The sequence below is a fragment of the Stenella coeruleoalba genome (genome assembly GCF_951394435.1).
Source record: "Stenella coeruleoalba genome assembly, chromosome: 19".
NCBI lineage: Eukaryota > Metazoa > Chordata > Mammalia > Artiodactyla > Delphinidae > Stenella > Stenella coeruleoalba.
The window spans coordinates 1,664,822-1,692,725 of NC_137165.1; the positions used below are offsets into that span (position 1 = coordinate 1,664,822).

General features: G+C 62.9%; 1 protein-coding gene across 1 annotated transcript in view; it reads left to right on the forward strand.

The window, feature by feature from the left end:
• The window catches only part of MYO15A (myosin XVA), a 50,824-nt gene that overhangs the window by 5,493 nt on the left and 17,427 nt on the right, over positions 1–27,904 (forward strand). The window contains exons 3-49 of the mRNA XM_079904487.1: positions 446–528; positions 1,063–1,126; positions 1,719–1,828; positions 2,161–2,235; positions 2,367–2,497; positions 5,874–6,031; positions 6,156–6,259; positions 6,338–6,401; positions 7,038–7,151; positions 7,681–7,842; positions 8,665–8,778; positions 9,341–9,399; positions 9,487–9,610; positions 10,538–10,633; positions 10,994–11,125; positions 11,613–11,738; positions 12,410–12,487; positions 13,033–13,181; positions 13,298–13,343; positions 13,479–13,603; positions 14,598–14,715; positions 15,038–15,213; positions 15,723–15,807; positions 16,609–16,690; positions 16,768–16,898; positions 17,317–17,412; positions 17,838–18,073; positions 19,418–19,599; positions 19,866–19,938; positions 20,135–20,323; positions 20,551–20,711; positions 20,820–20,914; positions 21,415–21,535; positions 21,735–21,802; positions 21,875–21,952; positions 22,110–22,290; positions 22,383–22,515; positions 22,841–22,946; positions 23,086–23,158; positions 24,190–24,311; positions 24,485–24,544; positions 24,983–25,058; positions 25,344–25,459; positions 25,548–25,666; positions 26,745–26,886; positions 27,347–27,458; positions 27,551–27,625. Coding sequence (XP_079760613.1) covers positions 446–528; positions 1,063–1,126; positions 1,719–1,828; positions 2,161–2,235; positions 2,367–2,497; positions 5,874–6,031; positions 6,156–6,259; positions 6,338–6,401; positions 7,038–7,151; positions 7,681–7,842; positions 8,665–8,778; positions 9,341–9,399; positions 9,487–9,610; positions 10,538–10,633; positions 10,994–11,125; positions 11,613–11,738; positions 12,410–12,487; positions 13,033–13,181; positions 13,298–13,343; positions 13,479–13,603; positions 14,598–14,715; positions 15,038–15,213; positions 15,723–15,807; positions 16,609–16,690; positions 16,768–16,898; positions 17,317–17,412; positions 17,838–18,073; positions 19,418–19,599; positions 19,866–19,938; positions 20,135–20,323; positions 20,551–20,711; positions 20,820–20,914; positions 21,415–21,535; positions 21,735–21,802; positions 21,875–21,952; positions 22,110–22,290; positions 22,383–22,515; positions 22,841–22,946; positions 23,086–23,158; positions 24,190–24,311; positions 24,485–24,544; positions 24,983–25,058; positions 25,344–25,459; positions 25,548–25,666; positions 26,745–26,886; positions 27,347–27,458; positions 27,551–27,625 — 5,320 coding nt within the window. The remainder of the gene's footprint in view (positions 1–445; positions 529–1,062; positions 1,127–1,718; positions 1,829–2,160; positions 2,236–2,366; positions 2,498–5,873; positions 6,032–6,155; positions 6,260–6,337; positions 6,402–7,037; positions 7,152–7,680; positions 7,843–8,664; positions 8,779–9,340; positions 9,400–9,486; positions 9,611–10,537; positions 10,634–10,993; positions 11,126–11,612; positions 11,739–12,409; positions 12,488–13,032; positions 13,182–13,297; positions 13,344–13,478; positions 13,604–14,597; positions 14,716–15,037; positions 15,214–15,722; positions 15,808–16,608; positions 16,691–16,767; positions 16,899–17,316; positions 17,413–17,837; positions 18,074–19,417; positions 19,600–19,865; positions 19,939–20,134; positions 20,324–20,550; positions 20,712–20,819; positions 20,915–21,414; positions 21,536–21,734; positions 21,803–21,874; positions 21,953–22,109; positions 22,291–22,382; positions 22,516–22,840; positions 22,947–23,085; positions 23,159–24,189; positions 24,312–24,484; positions 24,545–24,982; positions 25,059–25,343; positions 25,460–25,547; positions 25,667–26,744; positions 26,887–27,346; positions 27,459–27,550; positions 27,626–27,904) is intronic.

A 27,904-nucleotide genomic window follows, 5' to 3' on the forward strand; every position in this document is an offset into this window, starting at 1 on the left:
CTGGGCTGCAGGCGCCGTTGCCTGTGGGTCTGTGCGTGTGGGTCTGCGTTTGCCCTGCACGGGGTGCGGCGCCAAACGCGAAAGTCCTGGTCCTTCTGGAGGCCCCGGGCACCAGATGCGGATGTTCTCCTAGTTGTCACATAGGCAGACCTGGGGTTCAGCCTGGGAGAACGTGAGGTGGGAGGCCTTCTGGCCAGGCAGAGGGAGCAGTGCCCCTGTGCGTGTGCTCAGCCCCTGGCAGGACCCTCGGGAAGACGGGCAGCGCTGAGGCCGGCCGTGTCCCTGGGAATTAAGCATTGTGTTCCGAGGCAGACAGCCCACAGGACCCGGCCGGCCTGGCCTCAGGGGTCCCTCCTCCACACGGCAGTGGGTCCTGGCCATGTCCAAGCCGGGGGGCCACGCTCAGGCACCCTCTGGCTGGCTGACCACAGGTTGTCTTCCCCAGATGCACTCCATCCGCAACCTGCCATCCACACGGCTCCGCGAGCAGCGCCGGGAGGACGGCGTGGAGGACATGACGCAGCTGGAGTGAGTGGGGGTGGCGGGTCGGTGAGTGGTCACCGCCTCCCACCGGGGTGCCCCTCACCTCCTGGAACATTTTCAGAGCCTGCTTCCTCCCCTGTTAGGCGAGGCTCAGGCAGTGTCACAAAGGCCCAGTAATTCAGATGGGCGCTTATTAGCTGGGACCTGGGCAGACACTCAGCCTCTCTGCCTCAGTGTGTCGCCCACAGGATGCTGTGGGGCGGCTGTTGGTGTGAGGGTGCTGGCACATTGGAGGTGCCTCAGACGTGAGGGTCGTGCTGGTCAATGTCATTATCCAATCACAGTGACAGCCTTCACGTTTGCTACCTGAGAGCATCCCCCACCCCAGCGAGGTGGGAACAGTGATTATCATACCCATTGGATGGATAGAAAAACTGAGGCACAGAGAGGTTAAGTAACTTGCTCAAGGCCTCACAGTTGGTTGGTGTCAGAGACGGGACTTGAACGCAGGCTTTTCTGACCAAGGCCCTACCCTGAGGGGAAGGTGGGCCCTGACTGCCTCTCTCCATCTCCTCGCAGAGACCTCCAGGAGACCACTGTGCTGGCCAACCTCAAGACCAGATTTGAACGGAACCTCATCTACGTAAGGCCTGGGGCTGACCCCCCGGGCTTGGGTCTGAGGGCAGCTGCCTCCCTGCCTCCTGGGGCTGCAGTGGGAAGCGTGGATTTCTCCTGCTCGCCCCAGACTTGTGGCATCTGGTTTGAACCCTGGAGTTTCTACTATTTGCGCACAGCATTCAAGAGCTGGGAGCGCTATAATCCAAAGTCCTAAAACACAGAGGCTTAGAGGCCTGGAGACAGGGAACCCAGAAGTGTGTGGCCCCCACCAGGGGCCCGATGGGTAACGCTTCCAGAGTCCTGGGAGCCATACACCTGGGGCCCGGCGGGGGGACGGTCAGGGGGCGGGCCCCAACTAGGAATGAAGGAAGCGGGCACCCTTGTGGGGTCGTGGCTGTGGGGCTTTGCGTGCGCCACCCTCCTCCCAGCCTCAGCCTGGTTCAGTGCCTGACGCTCCACAGCCAGAGCGCACGACCCAGCAAGCTGTCTGGGGGCCCAGGGTGCAGACGCCAGGGCCAGGCAGCCAGACGTCTGTGCCCGTGAGACAGGGATCCCGGCTCCCAGGAGTGGGGAGGGAGGGACACAGACGGGCCCTGAGGCCGCCGTCTGCCCGGCAGACGTACATCGGCAGCATCCTGGTGTCGGTGAACCCGTACCGGATGTTTGGGATCTACGGGCTGGAGCAGGTGCAGCAGTACAGAGGGCGGGCCCTGGCCGAGAATTCCCCGTGAGTGTCTCCAGGGCTGGGAGAGGGGGCCTCCCCGGGGTCTCCTGGGTTCCTGTCTGAGCTTGGCAAGTCCCTGGTTACCCCTCAGCCGTGGGTGGTGGGTGGCGGTGGGGAGCCCGGCAGCCTCTCCCTGAGCCTGGCCACAGCCCCGTGGGCTGGAGGCCACTGTGGCTCAGACCTGGGTGGGGAGCCTTGCGGGGAGCATTCCCCGAGGGTGGGGTATGGCAGGATTGGCTGCTGGGCTAGGCAGAGATGTCCCCTGCCCATCCCCTGGGAGGTTTGGGAGCCCCAGCAGGGCCTGGCCCAGGAACGTGTGTGGCCTGTCTCTCCAGGCACCTCTTTGCAATTGCAAATCTCGCCTTCGCCAAAATGCTCGATGCCAAACAGAACCAGTGCATAATCATCAGGTGAGCAGCGGAGGGGCTGGGGGCCGGCCGGCCTGCCTGCCCGTGTCTTCCTGTGTCACGGTGGGGTCAGGGGAGCGCCCAGAAGAGGCCGTGAACAGGCTGGAGCTCACTCTGCCCCTCTGGCCGGTCAGCGGAGAGAGCGGCTCTGGGAAAACTGAGGCCACGAAGCTGATCCTGCGCTACCTGGCGGCCATGAACCAGAAACGGGGCGTCGCACGGCAGGTGCGTCTGTCCCCCCGGGGCCCTCAGCCCAGCGCCCCTCGTGCTCCTTGAGAGGCAAGACTCTGTGGCCCCACTTGGAGGATGGGCGGCCGAGCCCAGGGCTGCACAGAGAGGCCTCGTAGGACTTGGGGCCCTTGCTGCCTCCCCTCCCGGGAGTTCTCTCCTGCTTGCCTTCCCCTGCAGCTCTGCGTTCCAGCCCCCTGGGGCGGCCCCAGCAGAGGCCACATGGGCAGGGGGCGTCGTCCACTCCTCCCGCCTGGCCTCACATTCATGGTCGTGAAAGAGGCAGGACGGGCCCGAATGTGTGTGATGGCCAGTGTAGGGTCAGGAGAGGCTGCGGCACTGAGAAGGCACTGAGAAGGCCTGGCTGGGGCCTGCAGCATTGGAGGTTTGCCTAGAGAGCTGAGTTCTCTGAACCCAAGAACGTCAGAACCTCCGTAACGGTTTCCCGAGGACCTGCTGTGTGCCAGGCCCAGGCTAGGCTCTGGGGAGCAGGCAGCAGCAACACAGCCTGATAAACGTTCCCATCTTGTGGGAATTTTGTTCTAGTGTAGGAAACAGAAAGGAAAATAGGCAGGTAAATTCTGGGTAAGTTGTAGGGAAGCATGGGGGGAGGATGGGGCATGTTGGGGATTGCGATTTCAGGCGTGGGGGTCAGGGCAGGTCCTGCTGAGAAGGCAAGGCAGTGGGGCCTGCAGACATCTGGGGAAGAGCAGGTGCAAAGGCCCTGGGGTCCAGCAGGTGTGGTGTGCTGGGTCGGGAGAGGGGCAGCATGTGGTCCAGGCGAGGGAGGATGGTGGCTCAAACCAGAGAGGTGACAGTGGTGTTGGTGAGCACAGCTGGCCTGGGTGCGGTTCCAGGACTTGGTGAGGGACCAGACGGGGCTGTAAGAGGGGACGCCCAAGCTGGCCCCAGGCATTCGGCCTGAGTCACAGGAGCAGCCAGCAGCTGAGGGGCAGAATATGGAGAGAGGACGCAGGTGCCCTTGAGGGTCTGCGGGGCATCCACGCGCAGGTGGTGGGAGACGGTAGATGTGCCAGGAGCCTGGAGCTCAGGGGAGGTGGGGCAGAGGCTGAGGCCCGCCAACTCAGACTCCAGAACGTGAAGCTCAGGCTCTGGCCCACCCCTCCAGAGGTTTGCAGTGGCCACAGTGTCCCAGCTGGTGGCGACCTCTGCAGGTGATCTGGAGGCACTGGGCAGGGGCTGCTGGACCCTCGGTGAGGAGGGGGTCAGCCCGGGCTTTGTGGTCAGGAGAGGTCACTTCCTGGCAGGCCGCTTCTGATACCGACCTTGGCCTGCCAGCCCCTCCCATCCCAGCCTGGGTCTCCTGGAGGCCAACCACATCATCCCCTTGCTCCAGGCCGGGGGTCAAGCCTCTAAGAGTGGACTCCTGGGAGGACTGGCTGCGTAGGCAGGCAGCCGTGTGCGTCAGGCACCCCCTGTGTGCGGGGAACCTTCCGCTCTGTCAGCACCAGAGCCTTGCGGCAGCCCTGGGAGCTGGAAAACTGAGGCCTGGGAGGGTAGTGACTTGCCCAGTGTCCCAGAGTGACGGGGTGGAGGGGCTGGGGTCTGAGGTTCGTGGCGGGGGGGCTGTCTCGGCAGGGGTCGGGGAGGATGGCGGAGGCGCGGGACGTGGCTGGGTCTGAGGGGTCGGGCCGGGCAGAGAGGAGCTGTGAAGATGCGCCTGCTGGCTGGGGTGACCGTGGACTCACCTCCTGGCCGCCATTGAGCCGCTCCTGCAGTCGGACGGTCTGGGTCTAGGGTCAGTTTCAGGCAAGGCTGGGTCCAGGGTCTTAGACAACGTCCCCTGTCTCGGCCCCACCCTCCCGCACGTTTGGACATCGTCCTCATCTGTCTCCCGTGGTCAGCACAATGATGCCGCAGCACCACGGCCCACACTGCCCACCGGGCCAGGAGGTCTCAGGGCTCCCTCCTGTTGGACTGGTTTTGGCCACGCGTCCTCACTGGACCCACGCGTGCCTTGATCAGCCGAGGTCTGGGCCACAGGCGCCACCTCTGGGCTGGGAACGAGACAAGGGTTCCCTGGGGTAGGGTCTCGGAGTGGCTGAATGCTGCTCAGCCCGGGGCACAGGCACCGGCGCACCCGCGGGTTGGGCTGGACAGCCCCACGGGGCCAGATGTTCCCAGCCCTGGCCGTGTGCCCTGCCCTGTGCTGGGCACTAGAGGAGAGAACCCACCCCCAGGTGCCCACAAGGGGCACCCAGGCTAAGGGACAGTACAGGCCAAAGCCCAGGCGGACCCTGACTCCCTAAGCACCCCCAGGACGGCCCCTGTGCCCCTCCGGGCTTTAGTCCACTCCTCTGTACGGTGGGCACAGTATTTCTGGGACTGAGCGACACTGTGGGTGAGCAGGTGGAGGGAACTGGCACCATCCCCAAGGTAAAGTGTATCATTTCTGTGCACACCGGGCCCCCTACTTCTCCGCTAAGAGTTTATCCTGAGGAAATGATGCAGCCAGAGAGAGCACTGCTTACATCGCTGACAGGGGCTGTGGTGCTTTGGGCCCTCGCTCTTTCCGACCCTGGAGTCCCGAGCACGCTGCCTCACCTCTCCCAGCCTCAGTTTCCTGATCTGTAAGCAAGGGCGATATTAGCCCCTACCTCGTAGGCTTGTTAACGATGCTGTTAATTGGGGCAAGAGGTCTGGCATGCAGTAGGTGCTTAATAAGTGGGTGCTGTGATTAGCTACAACACCCTGGCGGCTCTGCTCTCATAAAATGCTATCCCCCATTTCATCCATTTAGCAGATTTTTTTTTTTTTTGTATGTTTTGGCCGCATAGTGCGGCACGTGGGGATCTTAGTTCCCCAGCCAGGGATGGAACCCACACCCCCTGCAGTGGAAGCGCGGAGTCCTAACCACTGGCCCACCAGGGAGGTTCCCGCCCCCGCAGCAGGTGTTTGTTGAGAGCCTCCTACTGCCAGGTCCTGTGTGGGTGCTGACCACCAGGCATGTGCGCACAGAGTCCTGCCTGTTGGGCTGACGCTCTAGCGAGAGACATGGACGTACGAAGGGCTGAGGGCTGCAGGGGGGCAGAGCGCCAGTGCCCAGAGGCTGGCGCAGGCACAGTCAGGGGACTGCAGTGCTGGGCAGAGTGGGGAGGGGACAGGAGATGGGGCTGGGCCGTGCAGGGCCTGGAGCCCGAGGGGTGGGAGCCAGGGGTGGGGGACGGGACCTCCCGAGGGTTGCGGAGGACCCCTGGAGGGAGCCAGGCGGGGCAGGTAGGAGGCCTTTCCAGGAGACTGGGTGGTTCACGGCCGGTGGTGGCTGGGGAGGGGGGCGAGAACACCCCCAGAGCCCTTTGGCAGGAAGGCCCAGGAGACCCCCGACCTCGGGCCATGCCACGGTCCCCGAGCCAAGACACCTGGGGCTCTGAGGCTCTGGGGTTTGCTCTCAGCTGGCGGCTCTCCTGCCTGCGGGCCGGGAGGGCTCGGCCACTACCTCCGCGGTCGGAGGCCCCCGGCGTCCTGGGGGGAGCCGGTGGGTCCCGCGGGTGACCTGCTTCTGTTCTTGTCCCGCCCTCCTCCTCTGTGCTGGCGGCTCCTGAAGATAAAGGTATTGGGGGTGCGTGTGCGCACGCTTGTGCGGTGCGGGGCGGGCGGCATGGGGTGGGCGGTGGGAGACCTGGGGAGGCCCCCGCGGGCTCCCCGCAATGCCCGAGTCTTCCTCTGGCGCCCAGATCCTGGAGGCCACACCCCTCCTGGAGTCCTTCGGTAACGCCAAAACTGTCAGGAATGACAACTCCAGCCGCTTTGGGAAGTTTGTGGAGATCTTTCTGGAAGGGTGAGTGGGCCGCGGTGGAGCCGCCCCGGGGCCTTGCGTGCACGGTGCCCAGCGTAGCTGACTCTGCTCCCTCTCCAGGAGCGTGATTTCTGGTGCCATAACCTCGCAGTACCTGCTCGAGAAATCCAGGATCGTGTTTCAGGTGTGTCAGGATGGGGTCGGGTGTGGGGCGTGCAGACCCTTTGAGCCCAAGTCTTCGCTGAAGGTCACGCCCCAGGGAGGCGGCCCCGGTGAAGAAATGCAGCCCCCCCCTGCCCCCCACCACCGCCCACCCCCTTGGCTGCATTGTTTCTCTGCAGAGCGCTTCTCGCCACTCACGTTGCTCTGCTGAGGGTCTGTCTCCCCTGGCCGGCAGGTGGGCTCCCACGAGGCCAGGGGCTTCTGTCTGCCGTGTTCCCCTTTGTGTCCCAAGGGCCTGGCTTGAGGCCTGGCCACAGTCTGTGCCCACCACCCTGGCTGGCCCTGCGAGTACACGTCTGGTCCGTGGACACACGTGTGCAGAGGCTTGTGTAGCTGGTACACATGTGAAAAGGGCCAGCTTTCTTTCATTTCTCCAAGCAGAGTTAAATCCTGTCCAAAGCCCCGCCCCACCACCACACCAGGGTCCCCCCAACCCCCCGCCAGTGCCAGGCTGGGGCTCACTCGTCACAGGGGCACCGGTCTCACCTGAGGCCCGTGTGTGTACTTGTATCTGTGGGCATAGCTGGGCTTGTACGTGTGTCCGGGGGTCACCTAGGTCGGCGGCTCCCCTCTCTGCAGCCTCCAACCCACTCCACAGGCCAAAAACGAGAGGAACTACCACATCTTCTATGAGCTGCTGGCTGGGCTGCCCGCCCAGCTCCGGCAGGCCTTCAGCCTGCAGGAGGCTGAGACCTACTACTACCTGAACCAGGTGAGAGCCAGCAGGCATCTGAGGGCCCTCGGCCCGGTCCCCTCCCACCATCATTCCGCGTGGGCTGAGAGAGCCAAGTCATGGCGTCCTGATGGCCAGCGAAGGTGATGGAGGTTTGGGAGGGTGAGTTTGGACTTGGCGATGTCTCATCGTGGCAAGGGGGACAGGTGTCTTTGGGGTCTGAGGCCAGGGTAGGGGAGGCCGACCTGATTCTTTGTTTTTCTGGAGCCTAGAATAGAACTAAGTGGCCTGGAGCGACTACACTTCCTTCCAGAGCCTCACTTTCGTCGTCTGTAAAATGGGGACAGCACAGTCCCGCTTTGCAGGGGTGTGTGAGGATTAGAAGAGGGAAATGGACATGAAGCCCTCAGCACAGGGCCTGGTGTGCGGTGCCCGCGCGGAGCCTCCGGCCCTCGGAATAGACAGAGAACTGGGATATCCGGCCACACTGCAGGCCGGGGCAGAGCAGGGACCTTGAGGGCTCCTGGCCCCACCCAGGGTCCCCGACCCCTGCCCTGCCCTCGCCCAGGGTGGGAACTGTGAGATCTCAGGGAAGAGCGACGCGGACGACTTCCGCCGGCTGCTGGCCGCCATGGAGGTGCTGGGCTTCAGCGCCGAGGACCAGGACAGCATCTTCCGCATCCTGGCCTCCATCCTGCACCTGGGCAACGTCTACTTTGAGAAGTATGAGGTGAGGGGACACCACGGCCGCACGGCCCGCTCCCTTGGGACATGGGCGTCCTCTGGAGGCTGAAGAACTGGCTGAAATACCGCCGCTCACAGCCAGAAGCACAGATCGTTTGGTCTCTTTCTCGGCTTTGGGGGTTGTTCGTCTTTTTCTAATTGACGTATGAGAGCTCTTTGTATATGTTAAGGGAATCAGCCCTTTGTCTCTAGGGTGAATTGCAAATATATTTTCTGGTTTATCATTTATATTTTCATTGTTTACAGGTTTTTTGCTGTTTCGGTTTTGGGTGGGGTTTTTGCTATGCAGATTAAAAAAATTATTTTCAGGTATTTCATTTATCAAGTTTTATAGAAATTTCAGACTTTTTATGATTTTAGAGATCTGTCTCTCTATAAAAGCCTGTGCCTACCATTGTTTGAAGACCTTTTATGGTTTCTGTGATTTTTTTTTTAACATTTAAATCTCTGGTTCATCAGGAATTTATTCTAGTAAGGTACAAGGTAGGGATCTTGCTTTTTTGTTTAGATAGTGACTCAGTCTCCCAACTTGAGAAATACGTGTTTATCCCGTACTGAAAATTCCCGTGTACGTTTGTGTCTAACTCCTGACTTTTTTACTGTGCTTTGTTGACCTGTTTACGAACCGTGTGTCTGTCCCCACAGCGTTTTAATTATTCTAACTTCATGTTTTACCATTTCCAGAGACCCCCGTACTCCTCTTCTGTTTTAGAATTTTCCTGGCTGTTCTCGTTTGTTTCTGTTTTTTATAGGAACTCATATAAAAAGCTTATTTAGCTCAGAATGCACTCCTGTGGGTGTTTTGCAGACAGACGCGCAGGAGGTTGCCTCGGTGGTGAGCGCCCGGGAGATCCAGGCCGTGGCCGAGCTGCTGCAGGTCTCCCCCGAGGGCCTGCAGAAGGCCATCACCTTCAAAGTGACCGTGAGTCCCTGGGTGCGGGGTATGCTATCGAAGCCTCCTGCCAGCCCTGGACGGAGCTGCTCTGTGCCCCGTCCTGTGTGGGCCCCCTGCCCCTCTCCCCCACCTCCCCAGCCTGTCCATCCTCTGGGTCTGGCTCAGAGGTGGGTGACCTCAGACCCCAAAGGCATTTGGTACCAGTCTCCGGGCCTCTGCCTGGAGTGCTGTGCCCTTTTTCACGCCTACTGGTCCTCAAGCCCAACACAGGTACCCTCTGCTCCAGGGAGCCGTCCCTGACCTCCGGCTGGGCCAGTATCTCCCACACCCCTGCCCTCCCCCCTCCCCAGGCTGATGTCACCATTGTGTCTGCTTCTGCCTCCGTCTGCCCCTCAGACCGGCAGCCCTCGTCCCACCAGCAAGCCAGGCAGAAGGGGGGACGAGGGTGTCTGTCCTGCCCCTGGCTGACTTCGTGCCTGAGACACCATCTCCCCGGCTCCCCTCCCCACGCCCCCCACCCCCAGTCCTCTGGGGGCTTTCCGGAGGTGGTGGCCAACCCGCTGTCACTCAGGGGCTGCATCCCCCGCAGGAGACAATGCGAGAGAAGATCTTCACCCCCCTGACCGTGGAGAGTGCCGTGGATGCCAGGTGAGGCCACACCTCCCGCCTGAGCCCCAGGTGCCCCGCCCCCTCACTGTGCCTGCCACCTCCCCCCAAACACCATCTCTGCTCCAGGGATGCCATCGCCAAGGTCCTGTACGCGCTGCTCTTTAGCTGGCTCATCGCCAGGGTCAACGCGCTGGTATCCCCGCAGCAGGACGCGCTGTCCATCGCCATCCTGGACATCTATGGCTTCGAGGTGGGACCCCGGGGGGCGCTCTCGCACCATCATCTGTTCAGGGCCCTCTCCTATGATTATCTCCCTCCGCTCGCCCGCAAGCACTCCCTGGGGCCTCCGGGCGCCAGGCCCTGTGGGCAGCACCAGGGACCCCAGAAAGAACCAGACCTGGGCCCCGACCTCGGGGCGCTTCCAGGAGGGACTGGGTGGGATGAGGATGAACACTGACGAACACATGTGGTCAGAGCTGTAACAGAGGCAGCCTCGCGCTGGGGGAGCCTGGAGCAGAACCCTAGCTGGGCAGGCATCAGGTAAGGTTTCCTGGAGGCGGAGGAGACGTCCTGAGCTCATTCCTTACAAACCAGCCAAGGCATTTGAGGTGGAGGGAACAGCCTATGCGGAGGCTCAGAGGTGTGGGCCGTGGTGTCTGGGGAGGTGGAAGTCATCTGGGCGGTTAGGGTGGGGGGCATGGAGAGAGACAAGCAAGATCAGAATAACAGAAGTGGCAGCTGCGGCTCCCGTGGCCCCTGTTGTGTGCCAGCTGACGTTCTAAGCGCTTTGCGTATCAGTTCACTTAATCCTTACAACCACCCTGTGAGGTGGGCACTGTCGTTATCCCCATTTTACAGGTGGGGAAACTCAGGCATGGGGGGCTTAGAAAGGGGCAGAGCCAGGATTGGAACGTAGGCAGAAGGTTCCAGAGCCTGGGGCTTCAGACACTGCATGTGCCACCTTGCATGGGACCGTCAGGTTCTCACCTGTGCGCTGTCGGAGCCACCGAGGGTTCTGGGCAGGGGGTCTGTGGGCGGGGCTCCAGTTTGCTGAAACTGCGGAAGGCAGGGATGAGTCTGCACCGGGGGCGGGGGTGGGGGGTGGGCAGGCCCTGGGCGGGACGGACGGGCTGCTGGCCACGGAGGGGCCGGGCCCAGCCTCACCACACGCCGGCAGGACCTGAGCTTCAACAGCTTCGAGCAGCTCTGCATCAACTATGCAAACGAGAGCCTCCAGTACCTCTTCAACAAGATCGTCTTCCAGGAGGAGCAGGTGAGAGTCGTCCGTCACGCTCTGTCCCGTCCCGCTGGCCGCTGGGCTTCCTCGGAGGCAGATGGGTTGTGCTGGGAACCAGCACACGTGAAAGCCTGTGTCATGGAGGGGCAGGTGTGGGGGTGCTGAGCGCAGAGAAGAGCCCCTTGGGGTTCCTCCTCACCCTTGGCAGGGCTGTTCCAGGCCGGGGGAGGAGCAGGGCCCGGAGGAGGTGGTTCGTGTGGCCCCGCTGGGGAGTGAGCTCCCTGGGCTGGGAGGCGTGCACGCAGAGGTGCCCTGGCCAGGCCCCCGGATGGCGTCCGCCTGGGGGACGGGCTGGGAGGGGCCCGGGGCTCGGAGGCAGAGGCCCGCCGCCTGCAGGAGGAGTACATCCGCGAGCAGATGGACTGGCAGGAGATCACCTTCGCCGACAATCAGCCCTGCATCAGCCTCATCTCGCTGAAGCCCTATGGCATCCTGCGCATCCTCGACGACCAGTGCTGCTTCCCCCAGGTGAGCTTGCTCAGGACGCTGGACGTCTCTGAGCCTCGTGTCCTGCATTCCTCTCTGCTCTGGCGTGGGGTCGGAAGCTCAGGACTCCCAACCTGCCATTCAAACCCGGGGTGACTGAGGCTGGATGGGGGCTCGGGACGAGGGGCTGCACCAGCCTGGGAAGTCATAGAAGGCTTCCTGGAGGAGGTGACCTTGTGCTTGGACCTCAGATTCCGATTGGAAAACACAAGGGTGGGATGGGTGCTCTGGGCAGTGGGACTAGAGCATGCAGAGACAGCTGAGCTGGATGGGGGGCAGCTGGGAGCACACCCGTCTTCAGGGTCCACTTAGGCCGCCCCAGCCCGAGCAGTGGGCAGCCGGGGGCAGAGGGGACTTGTTCCCCCTCCCCGGTGCTCGCTGGGGATCAGTCAGGGCTGGAGAATTTGCCACTAGGTGAGAAATGGGATGCTGGGCCCCTGTCCACCCGCTGACCGCCGCCTGCCCCCAGGCCACAGACCACACGTTTCTGCAGAAGTGCCACTACCACCACGGCGCCAACCCGCTCTACTCCAGACCCAAGATGCCGCTGCCCGAGTTCACCATCAAGCACTACGCGGGCAGAGTCACCTACCAGGTGAGACCCAGACCTGTGGCCTCCAGCGCCCTTCCCTGCCACTGGAGACACTGGCACCTGTTCCCGTTTCGGCCCTGCTGATCCTCAGCTGTGTGACCTTGGCCAAGTCACTTTATCTCTCTGAGCCTCAGCGTCCTTCTCTGGAAAGTGGGGATGATAATAGTGCCCGTCTCACGGGGCAAGTGAGAGAAGTCCAGGGCCAGGGTGGGTGTGATGAGAAGGAGCCCCCAGCAGCGGTCACTGTCACCACTGTCACCTCTGCTCATTCCTGCCCTGGAGCCGTCTCAGGCCAGGATTTTGAGCCTCTGTCCCCGCTGGGCCTCGTTTTCCTCATCCGTAGAATGGGCACAGGGCAGTGTCCTCACTGAGGATGGGGCCAAGACGTGGACTGGTCACGTGAAGCTGTGGCTATTGCCCGTGCCCTGGGGGTGGAGAGGCTAGTGGGGCAGGAGGGGAGGGGACCAGAGCAGGGGGAGGGGCCCGTCCCTCCTAGGATAGACAGGGAGGCCGAGGCCTGGAGGGGCAGGGCCAGGGTCACCCGGGGCTGTGAGCCCCTGACCCACCATCAGGAGGAGGGGGGAGGAGGGGAGAAGGCAGGCTGACACACCCCGGGGCCGCATGGGGTGGGAATGGGGTCCAGCCCGAGCTGCCCCGCCCCTCCCCCTTTCCAGGTGCACAAGTTCCTGGACAAGAACCATGACCAGGTGCGCCAGGATGTGCTGGACCTGTTTGTGCGGAGCCGGACACGGGTGAGCGGGCCTCACCTCGCCACCCCAGCCCCCCGCAGCCAGAGCACGCAGCCCACCGTTAGGCCCCTCTCCCAGCCCGGTCCTGCCTCTGGCTCACCCCACCCCGTCCCTCCCTGAGCGGTTCTTCCATCCCCACACCTTCTCGGCCTCCACTTCCCCCTCTGTTGAACGGGCACCCTCCCCCTGAGGACATTGCCAGAGTTCACGGCCAGGTCTGTAACAGGCCACCTCGGGGCCAGGCACGGAGTCAGTGCCCGTGTGTTCCCCAGCCACGGGCGGGCCCCTTGGAAGGCGCTGAGCACCCTCGCTTGAGAGGTATGCCAGCTGGGAGGACACGGCCTCACAGAGAGGACGGGGGGCTAGCGGGTCACTTTTCTGACCCCTCTGGTGCAGAGACTGATGCCTTTTGTTCTTTCCCTGTCTCTCTCTCTCTCTCTCTCTCTTGCTCGCGCTCTCTCTCTCTCTCTCTCTCTCTCATTTCTGCCTCTGGGTCTCTCCCCATCCCTGTCTCCCGTCTCCCGTGCCTTGACTGCTGACTGGCCCAGGTGGTGGCACACCTCTTCTCCAGCCATGCCCCGCAGGCTGCCCCTCAGCGCCTGGGCAAGAGCAGCTCCGTCACCCGGCTCTACAAGGCGCACACGGTGGCCGCTAAGTTCCAGCAGTCGCTCCTGGATCTGGTGGAAAAGATGGAGAGGTGGGCGTGGCAGGGGCGCGGCACCCAGCCTCACCTCTGACCCACTCTGTGACCCTCAGGGGTAAGCACCCTCCTTCTCTGGGGCCTCACACTGCCCTCCTCCCGCCCCTGCCCAGGTGTAACCCCTTGTTCGTCAGGTGCCTGAAGCCCAACCACAAGAAGGTATGTGATGGTTGAGGCCCCTGGGGGAGCCAAGTCCTCTCCCCATGCTGTGTGACCTTGGGTGAGTGGCTTTGCCTCTCTGGCCCTCCGTCTGTTGGGCCGATGTGCAGGCTCCCTATCTGAGCCTTCCCCCAGGAGCCAGGCCTCTTTGAGCCAGATGTGGTGATGGCCCAGCTACGCTATTCGGGAGTGCTGGAGACTGTGCGGATCCGCAAGGAGGGCTTTCCGGTGCGGCTGCCCTTCCAGGCGTTCATCGACAGGTACCTCGGTCAGGGTGGTTCTGAGCTCCAGAGACCCCTTCCCAGCCCACCGTGGCCCTAGGATTACGCAACCCAGGATGAATAGGGCTTGCCATGCAGTGTTGCTCAGATTATGCGGTACACGAGACCAGCACGTGCCAGCTGTTATGTGGAACATGTATTTACTGTTTTGTATTTTTTCATAGCTTTATTCTGTGTGTGTGGATTCTAAAGAGTAGTAATTTTAATAGTTATTTTGATAAGTTTCCAGCAGATGGCAGTAAATCACCTTATTCTACTGAAACAATTTATTACAGTTTTAGGGTTGCTCAGTATTTTTTTTTTTATTTTTATAATTTTTGAGTTTACTTTTTTTTTTTTTGCGGTACGCGGGCCTCTCACTGTTGTGGCCTTTCCCGCTGCGGAGCACAGGCTCCGGACGCGCGGGCTCAGCGGCCATCGTTCATGGGCCCACCTGCTCTGTGGCATGTGGGATCTTCCTGGACCAGGGCACAAACCCGTGTCCCCTGCATCGGCAGGCGGACTCTCAACCACTGCACCACCAGGGAAGCCTTGAGCTTACTTTTAAGGCTTCTTTTATTCTATTTAATTTTATTTATTTATTTATTTATCTTTGGCTGTGTTGGGTCTTCATTGCTGCGCGTGGGCTTTCTCTACTTACGGCGAGCGGGGCTACCCTTCGTTGCAGAGCACAGACTTCTCATTGTGGTGCGGAGCACGGGCTTTAGGTGCGCGGGCTTCAGTAGTTGTGGCGCATGGACTTAGTTGCTCTGCGGCACGTGGGATCTTCCCGGACCAGGGATCGAACCCATGTCCCCTGTATTGGCAGGTGGATTCTTAACCACTGCGCCACCTCAGCAGAGTCTTGAGGACAGAAAGCCCTTTTCTGGTTAGAAGACACAATGAGTAGAGGCACTGCTGGGACTCGGGCTTCCGGGAGACGGGGGCTGACCGGGTGGGTCCCATAGACCCACGCTGGGTTTGGGCCCTGCAGGTACCGCTGTCTAGTGTCCCTCCAGCGCAACCTGCCAGCCACTGGGGACATGTGTGTGTCCGTGCTGAGCCGCCTGTGCACGGTCACGCCAAACATGTACCGCGTCGGCGTCAGCAAGGTGAGTCCTACCGGCACTCAGCCCCTGGGTGCCCCACGGCTGGAGCCTGTGGGCTCAGAAACACTCAGGCTGCAGGCTACTGTCCCAGAGGCCATCCAGTCGAGCTGGAAAATGGATGCTTGTCCTGCTTCCGGACTTTTCCCGGCCGTCCCCACTGCGTAATTCACCAGCCCGCCTTCCCCCGCCTCTCCGGACCCAGCACATCCTCCAGCCTACTCCAGGGCTGCCTTGTCTGTCTGCCTCCATGGACTTCTGGAGAGGGAGGGGTCTCCAGGCAGTCACATGGCCTTCCCCTGCCTCAGTCCTTGCCTCCTGCCCTCAGCTGTTCCTGAAGGAGCACCTGCACCAGCTGCTGGAGGGCATGCGGGAGCACGTCCTGAACCGGGCAGCCCTCACGCTGCAGCGCTGCCTCCGCGGCTTCTTCATTCAGAGGCGTTTCCGCTCCCTGCGCCGCAAGATCATCTTGCTGCAGAGCCGGGCCCGTGGCTACCTGGCCAGGTGTGGCCCAGAGAGGGCAGGACTCCCTGGAGTCCAACGGCCAGGCTCTGGGAAGGCCGAGCCTGAACTTGGGTAGTGAGCTCCCTGTCCCTGGAGGCATGCAAGCTGAGAGTAGGGCCTCTGCAGGAAGGGTGATCAGACTCTCTGTGTCTATGCTTTTGGATGTCCTTCCCTCCCACCCCCTGGTCCTTGTGACTGGTGGGTGGGAATCCCTCCAGCCAAGAGGGCCCCCCCCTCCCCGGCATGTCCCATATCCTGGGACTACAACCTGATTGGAGGTACATGGTCCAGACGGTTTAATCCAGGTCCTGCCACTCAGGTTGTCGTGTGACCTTGGCCAGGTCACTGGCCCTCTCCGAGATTGTTTCCCTTTGTGCAGAGGGCCCCGGAGTGAAATGTGGGCACTGATACCCAAGCAAGGCGGGTGTGGGCATCTCTGCCCCTTGGTCACTCATGACCCCTGCCCCGAAACCCCCCTACCCAGACCCTTCTTTCCTCCGCACCCCCAGGCAGCGGTATCAGCAGATGAGGAGGCGTCTGGTGAAGTTCCGGGCCCTGGTGCACACATGTACAAGCCACCAGCGTCACCTCAAGGTGCTGCAGGCCTGCCCCTCGCCCTCCTCCCAGGAGCCTGGCCTGCCCCATCGGGCTCCGGGGGTGGGGGTGGGGCAGCAGGAACGGGGAGGAAGCACTTGGCCCCCAGGCGGAGACTTGGCCGGGGCGGGCTTGGGTTTGAATCCCCGCTGGGCCCTCAGTAGCCGCGATCTCCCCACCCACCCCTTGGGGATGTGCAGGGAGTTGAAAGAGAGGCTGCATGGGAAGGGTGTGGCTAGTGCGGGGCTCACAGCAGGGGCCCCAGTGACCGGGCCTGATTAGAATCTGGCGACCTGAACAGCACCGGCTCTGGTGGTGCTCTCGCCTTCGTGCCAGTCTCAGCTTATCGTTGTATAACCCACTGCCAGACAGACAGACATAACCCCAAAGCCCCGAGAAGCTGCGCCTTTACTGGAGGTTCTGTGGGCGCCGGGGAGGGGCCCTGTCACACGTCTCTCCAGGACTTCCCAGAAATCCTGTGCATCTCTCCTTCCCAAAGTGTCACTCTGTGCCTTTGGCCTGTGTCTCTCTCGCTGTCTTTTCCCACACCCCGTTTCTCTGGCCGCACCTCTGCCCCCCATCTGTGAGGTGGGCCTGGGGCCGTCGCCTCTGCCCGCCGCTGCCCACCCTGACCATCTGCTCTCCTGCAGCCGAGGGCGGAGTGGAGGCTCTGGGTGGCGGAGGTGCGGCTACGGGGGCAGGAGGTGGGTGCGGGGTCCGGGTGGCCGCAGGGGACAGGAAGGGAGGCCGGCAGGTGGGGGAGCAGCAGGCCTGTTTCCTCACCCTGTGCCGTCCCCCCAGGAGCTGAGCAAGCGACAGGTGGTGGCTGTGGGGCACCTGGAGGTCCCGGGGGAGCTGGCTGGGCTCTTGCGAGCAGTGGCAGGTACATCGGCGCCAGGTGGTGTGGTGGGAGCGGGTGCGCGAGGGGACCAGGCCCCTCATGGCCTCCTCTGTCCACAGGCCTCAGGCCGGGCCAGATGCCCCGGGTGGCCCCCGTGCGGACTCCCCGGCTTCAGGCTGAGCCCCGGGTCACGCTGCCCCTGGATATCAACAACTACCCCATGGCCAAGTTTGTCCGGTGCCACTTCAAGGTAAGGGCTGGCAGAGGCCCAGTTAGAGCTGGCACTGTCCTCAGCCTGGGGCTGGCTCCTGGCCACCCGCGGTGGGATCAGGTATGAGCCTTTCAGTTGCTGGGTCTGTGTCATGAGGAGGCCGGGGTCTCCGGGGGCCCTGGATAGCGGTGGAGGGCCCTCGGGGGCTCGGGAGGTGGCTGCTTGGAAACATTTCAGAAACGTAACGAGCGGTGGATCCATAGCGCATCGTCCCTGCTCCTCATTTCCTGCCCCGAGGGGGCCTCGTGGGGGCTCTGTCACCGAGATGCTGGTGTCTGCCCCTCTGCAAGCCGGTTACCCGTCTGCACACTGGGGACCTGCGTTTCCCGGGCTGCTGTGCCCCAAACGCATCTGTCTGTCCCAGCTCTGTGCCCACGTTCCTGCCCTGTGCCCCCAGGAACCTGCCTTCGGGATGCTGGCAGCGCCCCTGAGGACGCCCCTCACACGGCTGCCGGCGGAGCATCATGCAGAGGCCGTGGGCATCTTCAAGCTGGTACGGGTCTGCCTAGACCACCTTCGAATTCATAGCCCCTGTCCCCGAGGCCAGACGGCGAGGCCCCTCGCCCTGCCCTCCTGGACCCTCTACTAGCCCAAGCCATGAGCCTGGGAGGGATGTGGTCGGATATGCATGTTAGAAAGTACCTTCTGGGGCGTGGAATGTGCAGGAGGTGAGGGGCCTCCTGGAGGCCGGGGGTGCGGGGAGGGGCTGGGGCTATAGAAGGTTCGTGAGCAGGAGAATCTTGATTTTTTCCCAAAGGTTGGGTCACCTGGCCCAGGGTATGGCTATTACACTGTAACATGGGGGACTTTCATATGGGCAGGGGGACATGGGAAGGACACGAGAGGGATGTGGGGTGGGGGTGGGGACCTGGCGGGAACAGCCCTCCGAGAAGCCCAGGAGAGTCTGTTTGTGGCCAGATCCTGCGTTTCATGGGTGACCCCCAGCTGCACGGAGCCCAGGACCACGTCTTCGGGAACTACATCGTGCAGAAAGGGCTGGCGGTGCCCGAGCTGCGGGATGAGATCCTGGCGCAGCTGGCCAACCAGGTGTGGCGGAACCCCAGTGCCCACAACGCTGAGCGGGGCTGGCTCCTGCTGGCCGCCTGCCTCAGCGGCTTCGCGCCTTCCCCGCGCCTCGACAAGTACCTGCTCAAGTGAGTGGAGCTGGGGGGCCCGGGGCGGACGCCGGGTCAGGCTGGGCCAGGAGGGAGGCTCGGTCCTTGGAAGCTCAGGCTTGGGGGCTGGCCCGGGGCTTCACTGCAGAGGGCGGAAGTTGGGTGAGGCGGGGTACAGGGCTTCTGGAACTCGGAGGTAGCCAGCCCAGGGTGCGGGGAATTTGGAAGAGAGGCGCTGACCTCTCACATCTTGGGGGGCGGGGTGTAGCGGTATGGTTAGGAGTATAGACTGCGACAGTCTGTGTTCAAATCCCAGCTCAGCCGCGTATGACCTGTGTGACCTTGGGCAAGTTACTTAATATCTCTGAGCCTGTTTCCTCTCCTATAAAACGGGGCTGATAAGAGTACCTCCGTAGTAGGCTGTGTGAGGATTAAATGTGCAAACACGTGTGAAGTGCTTAGAACAGACCCAGGCCCACGGTAAGTGTAGCCTGCTGCGTGCGTGTGGCCGTTGTCAGCATCCTGGTCTTGATGAGCTGATGGTGATGTTGCTGTCACTGTGCTGGGTGATATGAATGATTTGCAAGGGAAGGAGCTCAAGCAGGCCCTGGGCAGCATCGTAGTTCTGACACTTAGTTGCTGTGTGACCGGGGCCAAGTCACTGCCCGTCTCTGAGCCTCTTTCCTTATCTGGAAATTGGGGATGGTAACAGGACCCACCTCACAGGGTAACTGTGAACTACAGAGCGTGCAGAGCTCCCCAGAGCCGTGTGCAGTAGGGGCAGCTCCTTTGGCCGGCCCTGGGAATCTGTGCCGGGGGCAGGGCCACTACCTGCCTTCTGGGCTTCCCGTGGGCACGGCTCTAGCTTCCCTCTGGCAGCCGCTGTCTGCCTGCTCCTCTGGTGCTCTTGGCCAGGCTGCCAGCGGTGGGGAGGGGGCAGGGAGCCCAGCACAAGGAGTGCCCGCCACTGCCAGGGATCAGGCTGGTTGGTCCTGGGTCAGGTTGAACCCTCACGGCCGTCTCTGTGAACTTGGAAGCAGGCTCAGAGAGGGCCGATGACCGCCCGGGGTGGCCTGGTGAGGGAACAGAGGGAGTGCCCAGAGGCCAGGTCTTTGCCCACACCCCCTGCAGCCCCTACCCTGGCAGTGACATTTTGCTCCAACAAGCTTAGGTGGGCCAACCTGGAGCCGCTTTGGCCGTCCTTGGACCTCTGGCCTGGACGCTTTCCGCTTAGCCCAGGAACTCCGGGCTGCCCGAGATCATTTGTAGACCACTCTCAGAGCTCTGGGCCGGCCTGGGCCCCCTGACTAGCCTCGGGGCCTTCCCCCACTGCCGGCCAGCCTCAGGTCCCTCCTCACCCTCGCGCCAACTCCTACCCATCAGGTTTGTGTCTGACTATGGGCGGAATGGCTTCCAGGCTGTGTGTCAACATCGCCTCATGCAGGCCATGGGCCAGGCTCAACAGCAGGGCTCTGGCGCTGCCCGCACCTTCCCTCTGACCCAGCTCGAGTGGAAAGCAACCCAGGAGAAGGCCGGAATGGCGCTGGACGTGGGCTGCTTCAACGGTGAGCTGCCCTCTCCCTGCCCCACGGAGGGGCAGCCGGAGTCAGCAGGCGCCAGTAGCCTGGGCTTAGGAGGCGCTGGGGAGGGGCCTGCGGGATGTAGCCCTGGAGAGAGGTCAGTGTGTATGGGCGCATGGCGGCTGGACCTGGAAGCGGGGAGGGGAGCCAGGGCCGTGAGATGCAAATTCAGGGTCCAGGACGAGAGCACAGGAGCCGCAGGACTGGCCCGCAGAAGCTCCGGGCTGAGCCCTGCACCCGCTGCCGCCCAGGTGACCAGTTCTCCTGCCCGGTGCACTCCTGGAGTACGGGGGAAGAGGTGGCTGGAGACATTCTGAGGCACAGGTGGGCTCCTGGAATGCCCCACCCAGTGCACCCCTGTGCACCTCGGAAGGAGGAAGGGAGGGACGAGAGGCCAGGCCCCCAGCCCCAGAGGGTCCACTCCGGCCATGAGTGGTGTCTGGCTCCCATCCCAGGGTCTCCCCCGGTGGTACCTCTCGGCTCTGTCCCTTACTCCCAGCCCTTCGCGTGCTGTCTCCAGGGGGCTGACCGACGGCTGGCGGGGCTGGACGGTGGCTAGGAAGAAGGGGGTCCAGTGGGCAGAGCTGGCCGGCCACGACTACGTGTTGGACCTGGTGTCGGACCTCGAGCTACTCAGGGAGTTCCCGCGACAGAAAGCCTACTTCATCGTGGGTGCAGAGGGGCCCACGGCTGGCAGGGGAGGTCCCAGGTAGAGATGGCCTCTCCTAGCACAAGGCTCCCCCTCCTGGATGCTGGCAGTGGGGGACTGCGTTCTGAACTTAAGCTTCGAGGTCCTCACTGGGGTGGGGCTCGCCAAAGGGCCCTGCCTTTAAAGGGAGAGAGTCAGCCAGTTCCGGGGCACAGGAGAGAACGGGGGTTCTGGGAGGGCTCTGGGTCTCTGGGGGGTCAGCTGCTGTGTGTTCTCCATCCCCACAGGGTGTTTGGAAACAGCTGGGACTCGGACGAGGACGCGCCCGCTAGGCCCCAGCCCCTGGGGCACGTGCCCGTCGTGGCCAACTCTGATGGGTACTGCAGCCACAATGAGGACGGTACAAATGGGGAGATTGAGGCCCAGAGAGGGACAGCGACCCACCAAGGTCGACCAGCAGTGGCCGCTGTCTCTGGTTGGGGGGGGAGCCTGGGAGCCGGGAGTGGTCATCAGCAGGAGAAAAGGACTTGACTTTTGTGTCCCCCAACCCCGCCAGACTCGGACAGCCTTGGGGAGCCCGCTGTGGCCCACAAAGGACTGGACTGCTACCTGGATAGCCTCTTCGACCCCGTGCTGTCCTACGGGGATGCGGTAGGGACGCAGCAGGGCATTTGCAGACCCCAGCACGGCGTGTGCACACAGGAGCCGCTCTCAGCCAGGGTCTGGGGTGGCGTGTCCTCTCTGGATCTCTGCTGGGGGTCAAGCAAAGGATGAGGGTGTCCTTACAGCTAGAGGTGCTCAGAAGGACCCACAGCTGGGGGTCCCGGACACACTGGGAGCGGGCCCCCGGGCACCCTTGCTCACTCTGGGAACTCCCAGGAGCCCCTCCAAGGCATAACGTGAAGCCCTGAGCAGGGCGCAGCCCCTTTGAGCCTCAGTTTGCTCCCCTGTGGAAGGGGTGGGTTGGGGCTCACAAGGTTGCCGGAGGCCTGACCGGGGTGCCGTGTGGGCAGAGGGCGGGCACGCAGCAGATGCTGGCCGGTGGGAGGCCCCCAGGACACAGGCGGTGGCGGTGTCAGGTGCCTGTTGCCTTGGAAGCTGGGGAGTACGGCACTGGGGCAGTCACTTGAGCCACCTGCCCCCGCTCCCAGGACCTGGAGAAGCCAACAGCCATTGCCTACCGCATGAAAGGGGGAGGCCAGCCTGGTGGAGATGGCAGTAGCGGCAGCAAAGGCAGCCCCCGGAGACCTCCAGAGCCAAGGCCAAAGCTAAGTCAGTGGCTGCCCCCGGTCGGTTCCAGGGTCGGGCAGGGTGGAGCCCCTCGGTTCTCAGGGCTGCTTTGGCCCTAGAACAGAGGCAGCCTCGGCCGTGGGGAGAGGTTGAGCCGGCGGAGGAGGGGCAGGCACGGTAGGGAATCCCCCCCATCTCCCAAGCCTCTGGATCCACGTCCCCTGACACGGCCCCCCTGCAGTTCCAGGCCTGGACGCCTCCACGTTGGCCCTGCAGCAGGCCTTCATCCGCAAGCAGGCTGTGCTGCTGGTGAGTGCCGGGCTTGGGGGCTGCGGGGGGCGGAGCCTGGGCCTGCCCGCTCACCACCGCTACTCTCCCCAGGCCCGGGAGATGACCCTGCAGGCCATGGCGCTCCAGCAGCAGCCCCTGAGTCCCAGCCCAAGGCCATCGCCCCCAGAGGTGAGTCTGGTTCCCCAGGTGAGTGCTGTGGTGCCCTGGGGCATCGCTGCGCCTCTCTGAGCCAGGAGCCCCCTCAACCCGTCTTGGGCAGACGTGGGGTCCCTGAGAGCAGACTGATGTGTCCCGGGAAGTCCACCCCACACCCTGCTCTCCACAGAAACCCATAGCGCCAGAGGCCCGGCCGAAGTTCGTAGGCACCGGACTCCCGGCCAAGCCCGTGCTCTTGCGCTGCGCTCCAAAGCCCGTGGCTCCCGCTCCTCTGGTCAAGGCCCCGAGGCCCCCCACCAAGCCCGTGGCCGTCCCCATTCTAGCTCAGGACCGGGCGCCTCCAGAATCCAGTGAGTGTCCTCTCCCGGCCCGGGGGGCCTCCCACTTCCCAGGGCGGGGCTGGGAGGGCACTCTCACCTGTGCCCCCGTGCCCCTGCCGCAGCTTCGCCCAGCCTAGAGCTGGTCCGGTCCTCGACCCTCAACTCGGAGCACTTCCCGCAGCCCACGCAGCAGATCAAGGACATCGTCAGGCAACACCAGCAGCCGCCCCGGGGAGGCTGGCCCGAAGCCTTCAGGTCAGCCTGGCCTCCCCAGCCCTCCAGCCATCCGGACGGCGGCCTCCCCACGGGCCTGCTCAGCCACCACCCATGTGCCCATCTGCTGGGTTCGCAGCCCCCCTGCCCAGCAACTTTTAGGGAGTGAGTGTGTTCACACAGGTGGTCCAGATGAGCCACCCGGGCAGAGGGAGGCCAGGACCGCTCTCTAGGGTGTGCTGTGTGTCCCCACACCCGTCTCTGGTCCTCTCTGGGTTCTCGTTTATAGTGATGGGGGTGGAGGAAAAAGTTCCCTATTGTAGAGTTATGTGGCTGGGAAGAGGAGACTCAGTGTCCCACCCACCAGGAAGGACGGCGGGAGGGTGTTCGTGAAGCGGCCGGACCCCCACGAGGAGGCCCTGATGATCCTGAGGGCGCAGATGAGCCATGCAGCGGCAGCACCTGGCACCCAGGTGAGGGGCAGGGTCTGGCTGGGCCCAGGTGGAACAAAGGACAAAGTGGGGCCTCTGGGGGAGCCTCAGAAACCAGCTGGCCCCTATAAGCTGTGGCCTTGCTGCTCCCCCCTGAGCGCTGTCTTTGGGGCAGGGACAGGTCCCCAGAGAGGCCGTAGCCCTGGTGAAGCCAGTGACCAGCACACCAAGGCCATCCGTGGGGCCCACTCCAGGTGAGGGCCAGGAGGGAGGGAGGGAGGGGCCCGAGGGCAGGTGTCCAAGTGTGAACACAGGTGAGACTTGGTCTGCGTGACGGTGGCACGTGTGTCCGTGTCCCTGGGCCCGTGTGGACCCACAGTGTGGACGTTTGTGTAATTGCATCAACACTTAAGACTGATTTCAGTCCCAGCCCACTCTGACTTCACTAAATCCTCACTAAGACCCTTCAACACAGTACCATTTGTGCCTCTAGATGTTACAGGTGGGGAGACAGGCCCAGAGAGGTTAAGTGACTTGCCCACGATCACACAGCTCAACAGTATCAGATCAGGGATAGAAACCCAGGCCTCCCGGCTGGAGCCCTAACCTCTGCATCTCCTGCCTCACGGCAGCCACAGCCCTCTTAACAGAGATCAGTCGGTTCACGTCACGCCTGTCAACAGTGCTCCAGTGGCTCCTGGGATAAACTCCAGACTCCTCACTGTGGCCCACGTGACGCAGCATGACCTGCCCACCTTCCCAATCCCATCTCCTCCCGCCCCCCCCAAGACACTCTGTTCCTCACTGTTTCTGGCACACACCGAGCTCACTCCTGCCTCAGGGCCTTTGTCCTTGCTGTTCCCTCTGCTTAGAACGCTCTTCCCGGAAGATCTTTGCATGCTCAGCACCTCCTCAACATTCAGGTCTCAAGTGTCACCTCCTCAGAGAGGTCTGCCCGACCGCCCAGACCGAACGCCCCTCACAGACCAGCCCCCAGACTTTCCTAAATCACTGGTTTTATTTCCACCCCAGCTCCCGGCACTGAGAGCTCTGTCCTTCTGAACTGTCTGTTCCGCCCACACCTGCCGGGGCCTGGCCTCCAGGCAGCGGCCTGTCTCTCCTGCTCCCAGGCCCCCGGCCCCTGGCTGGGCTTGCGGGCGCCGGGTCTCCATGTGCGGGGAGGAGGGCTGGGCTGTGTGAGTGTGCACGTGTGCCCGCGTGATCAGGTGTGTGTACGCCACGGGCCGGGAGGCCTCGCTGCCCCAGCCCGCTTCCACCCCTGCAGTGCTGGCCTCACGGTCCCTGGAGCCGGCCGAGGACCCCGTGCAGACGCGGCTGCACCGCCTCCTCAGCCCCGATTTCTACGGCTACCAGCATGCCCCCTGGAAGATCTTCCTGCGCAAAGAGGTGTTGGAGCCCGGCTGGGGCTGGATGGGGGCAGAGGGGCCCGAGGCGGGCGGGAGACCGGGTCAGGGCGGAGCTGAGCCAGGGTCAGGGTCAGAGCAGGCTGGTGCAGAGCAGTGGGGCTGCAGCGGGGGAGGGGCCTCCAGAAGGTCCTCACGGAAACCCTGCCCCCACAGGTGTTCTACCCCAAGGACAGCTACAGCCACCCTGTGCAGCTGGACCTGCTGTTCCGCCAGGTGAGGGCCTCTCCTCCCTAAATGCCCCTTGTACTCAGCAGAGCAGGGGGTGCATAGCCTAGCCGTCTGCAAATCCTCCTCCTTGGATTTGGGGTCCTCGACCACAGTGAGGAGGGGAAGCTGTTCTGCCGAGGCCCCCACTGTAGACAGGGTCGAAGAGCCCACAGTCCCACCTAACCAGACTCACAGCAGGTCTGAGCTGCACGGGGCCTGGGGTCCAACCCAAGCCCCACCATACAGATGAGGAAACTAGGGCTTGGGGAGGGTGGAGGTGAGGAGAAGGGAGAGCATCCTCGGGAGTGGGATCTGATTTACACAGATGACCCCACTGTTGCGTAAAGGCACCCCTGCCACATTCCCAGTCATCCTAAAACGGTCCAGCGTGGGCTCCCGGGTGGGGGAGTCCCACGGGCCGCCGGTGTCACACTCATCCCACAGATCCTGCACGACACGTTCTCCGAGGCCTGCCTGCGCATCTCTGCGGAGGAGAGGCTCCAGATGAAAGCCCTGTTTGGTACCGTGGGGGCCAGGGGGAGGGAAGGAGGTCGACGGGGCAGCCAGCTAGACACCCCACCCCCGCCAACCCTCCCCGCTCTGCTCTTGGCCTCTCCCACGGCCCGGCCGCAGGTCTGGCTTGGGCTCTGCCTGACTGGCTGTGGCCTGGGCTGTCCCTGTCTGTCTGTGGACATCAGTTTGCCAGTATGGACACTGGGAACACAACAGACTGACACCTCCTTGCTGAGGGTCAGCCTCCCCCCATGCCACGTGGGTCAGTCCCGACCCGACCTGTGTCCCTTAGCCCAGAACCAGCTGGACACGCAAAGGCCCTTGGTGACGGAGAGTGTGAAGCGGGCTGTGGTCAGCATCGCACGCGACAGCTGGGAGGTCTATTTCTCCCGCCTCTTCCCTGCCACGGTGCGAGCCCCCTGCCTGCCCCCTGCCCACCCAGGGGCTCTAGGGATGAGGCCGGAAGAGCCTCACGTGCCACTTGTCCTCACCCCAGGGCAGCGTGGGCACCGGCGTGCAGATCCTAGCTGTGTCCCACACGGGCATCAAACTCCTGCGCATGGTCAAGGGCAGCCACGAGGCCGGTGGGCCGCTTCGGGTCCTGCGCACGTACAGGTGACTGGCGGATGGGCGGGAATGGGGCTGGCCGGACGCTGGACGTGGGCCGGCACCAGCGCTTCCTCACCGGCTGGCTTCACGGCCGTTGACTGAGTGCAGTTGGCCCTCCATATCCGCAGATTCGACCAACCGCGGATGGAAAATATTCAGAAAAAAAATTTCAGAAAGTTCCAAAAAAGCAAAGCTTGAATTTGCCACTCACCAGCAGCTATTCACATAACGTCTACATTGCTTTTATGACTATCTACATAGCATTTCCATTGAATTAGGTGTTAGGAGTAATCTGAAAAGAAAAAAAAGAATCTGGAGGTGGTTTAAAGTATACGGGATGTGCATAGGTTATATGCAAGTATCAGGCCATTTTATAGGAGGGACTTGAGCATTCGTGGGCTTTGGCGCCCTCGAAGGGCCCTGGACCCAGTCCCCCTGGGATACCGAGGGGCGACTGTACCTACCATATGCACGGCTCTGTGCCAAAGCCCTTCAGTCAGGGAAACAGGCTCATAGAGAGGTGTTGCTTGTCTCGAGTCCCACAGCCAAGAAGTGGGGAGCTGGGAGCCACGACCCCATCCCCATCTCCGGCCACGCTGCAGCCTGGCCCTCACAGAGCTCGCCGTGCAGCGGGGGCGACCGTGTGAACAGCCAGATGCAGACGCAGCTCGGAAGGGAAAGGGTGCTTCGGCGGCGTGATGAGACCTTGCTGAGTCCTCGGACTCCTCCCTCCTAGCAGCCCACTTGTCCTTTATACCAGAGCACGGGGCGGGGGTGGGGGGGTGTGGGGGGTGGGGGAGCCTCGCTCACCGGTTAGGTGCAGGAGCTGGAGAGTTTGCTCAAGGACTGAAAGAGAGAGATTTGTGTGGGCAAAATCTGGGAGGTTGGATCACGAGGCAAAAAAATAAAAGGCACAACTTGGGGAGGGCTGGAAGGTTGTGGGTTCACAGGGTGCGGGCAACACAATAGAGCTGCGGACAGGAGGGGAGGGGAGGCCGGCAGGCGCAGAAGGAGCAGGACGGTGGGCGGAGGGCATCCCTCTAGCTGCAGGGTCCTGCTCTCATGCCACCTTCCCATCCTCCAGCTTTGCAGATATCCTGTTTGTGACCATCCCCTCCCAGAACATGCTGGAGTTCAACTTGGCCAGCGAGAAGGTCATTCTCTTCTCAGCCCGAGCTCACCAGGTCAAGACCCTGGTGGACGACTTCATCCTGGAGCTGAAGAAGGTCAGGGCCCTCCTACAGGTGCCCCCAGCAGGGCTGAGGGCCCCGAACGGGGCTCATGCCTGGGAAGCGTGGATGCGTGTGTGCGGCAGCAGCTGTGTCCATAGGCTCTTGCACGGGCTGTGCCTTCCAGCCGGGATGCCCGTTCCCCTCTGCCCGCTCCTTCAAAGTCCTTTACTAATGCCTCTGGGCTCCATGGCAGCCGCATTGCTCATCCTCCTGCAAGGACTGCATTGCTCGCCGCTGCCCACTGCGGCGGGAGCATCCGCCCCCATGCTCCCTCCAGACCAGGCAGCCCCCAGGCCCGGCACCTGGCCTCAGTGGGGAGGCTTCGGGAGGGGTGGAGGGGGTGAGGCCTGGGCCAGTGCTCTGACGTCCTGTGTGAGGGGCAGGGGAGTGGCCCCTGGCCTCCGGGAGAAGGGGGATGGGACTGCAGCCCTCACCCAGCCCCTGGCTGACCCAGGACTCGGACTACGTGGTCGCTGTGAGGAACTTCCTGCCTGAGGACCCAGCGCTGCTGGCCTTCCACAAGGGTGACATCATCCACCTGCAGCCCCTGGAGCCACCTCGGATGGGTCAGCGCCACGGGGAGGGGTGGGCACGGCTGGGGAGGCGGGGGCGGGGGAGGGCGCTTCCCAGCGGGTGCTGACACAGGTCCGGCCCTCAGGCTACAGTGCTGGCTGTGTGGTCGGCAAGAAGGTCGTGTACCTGGAGGAGCTGCGGCGTCGAGGTCCTGACTTCGGTAGGTACCCCGGGACCCCCGTTCAGCTGCCACAGATGCCAGACCTAGACACCCCAAACAGCGGAGGCACGATTCTGGGTTCCGGGGTCCCAGAGGGTCTGGCCTGGCTGCAGCTCCTAAGGCGGCCATGCAGCCCAGGCCTCTGCCCACATATCTGGCTAAAGGGTCTCCGTGGACATTAGCGTTTCCATGTGTGTGGCCCGAGGGTCCACAAGCGCTGCGTTGTGCTGTCTGCAGCTCCCGCTGAGGGAATGCCTTCCCTTCCCAGAGCTGTGTCCT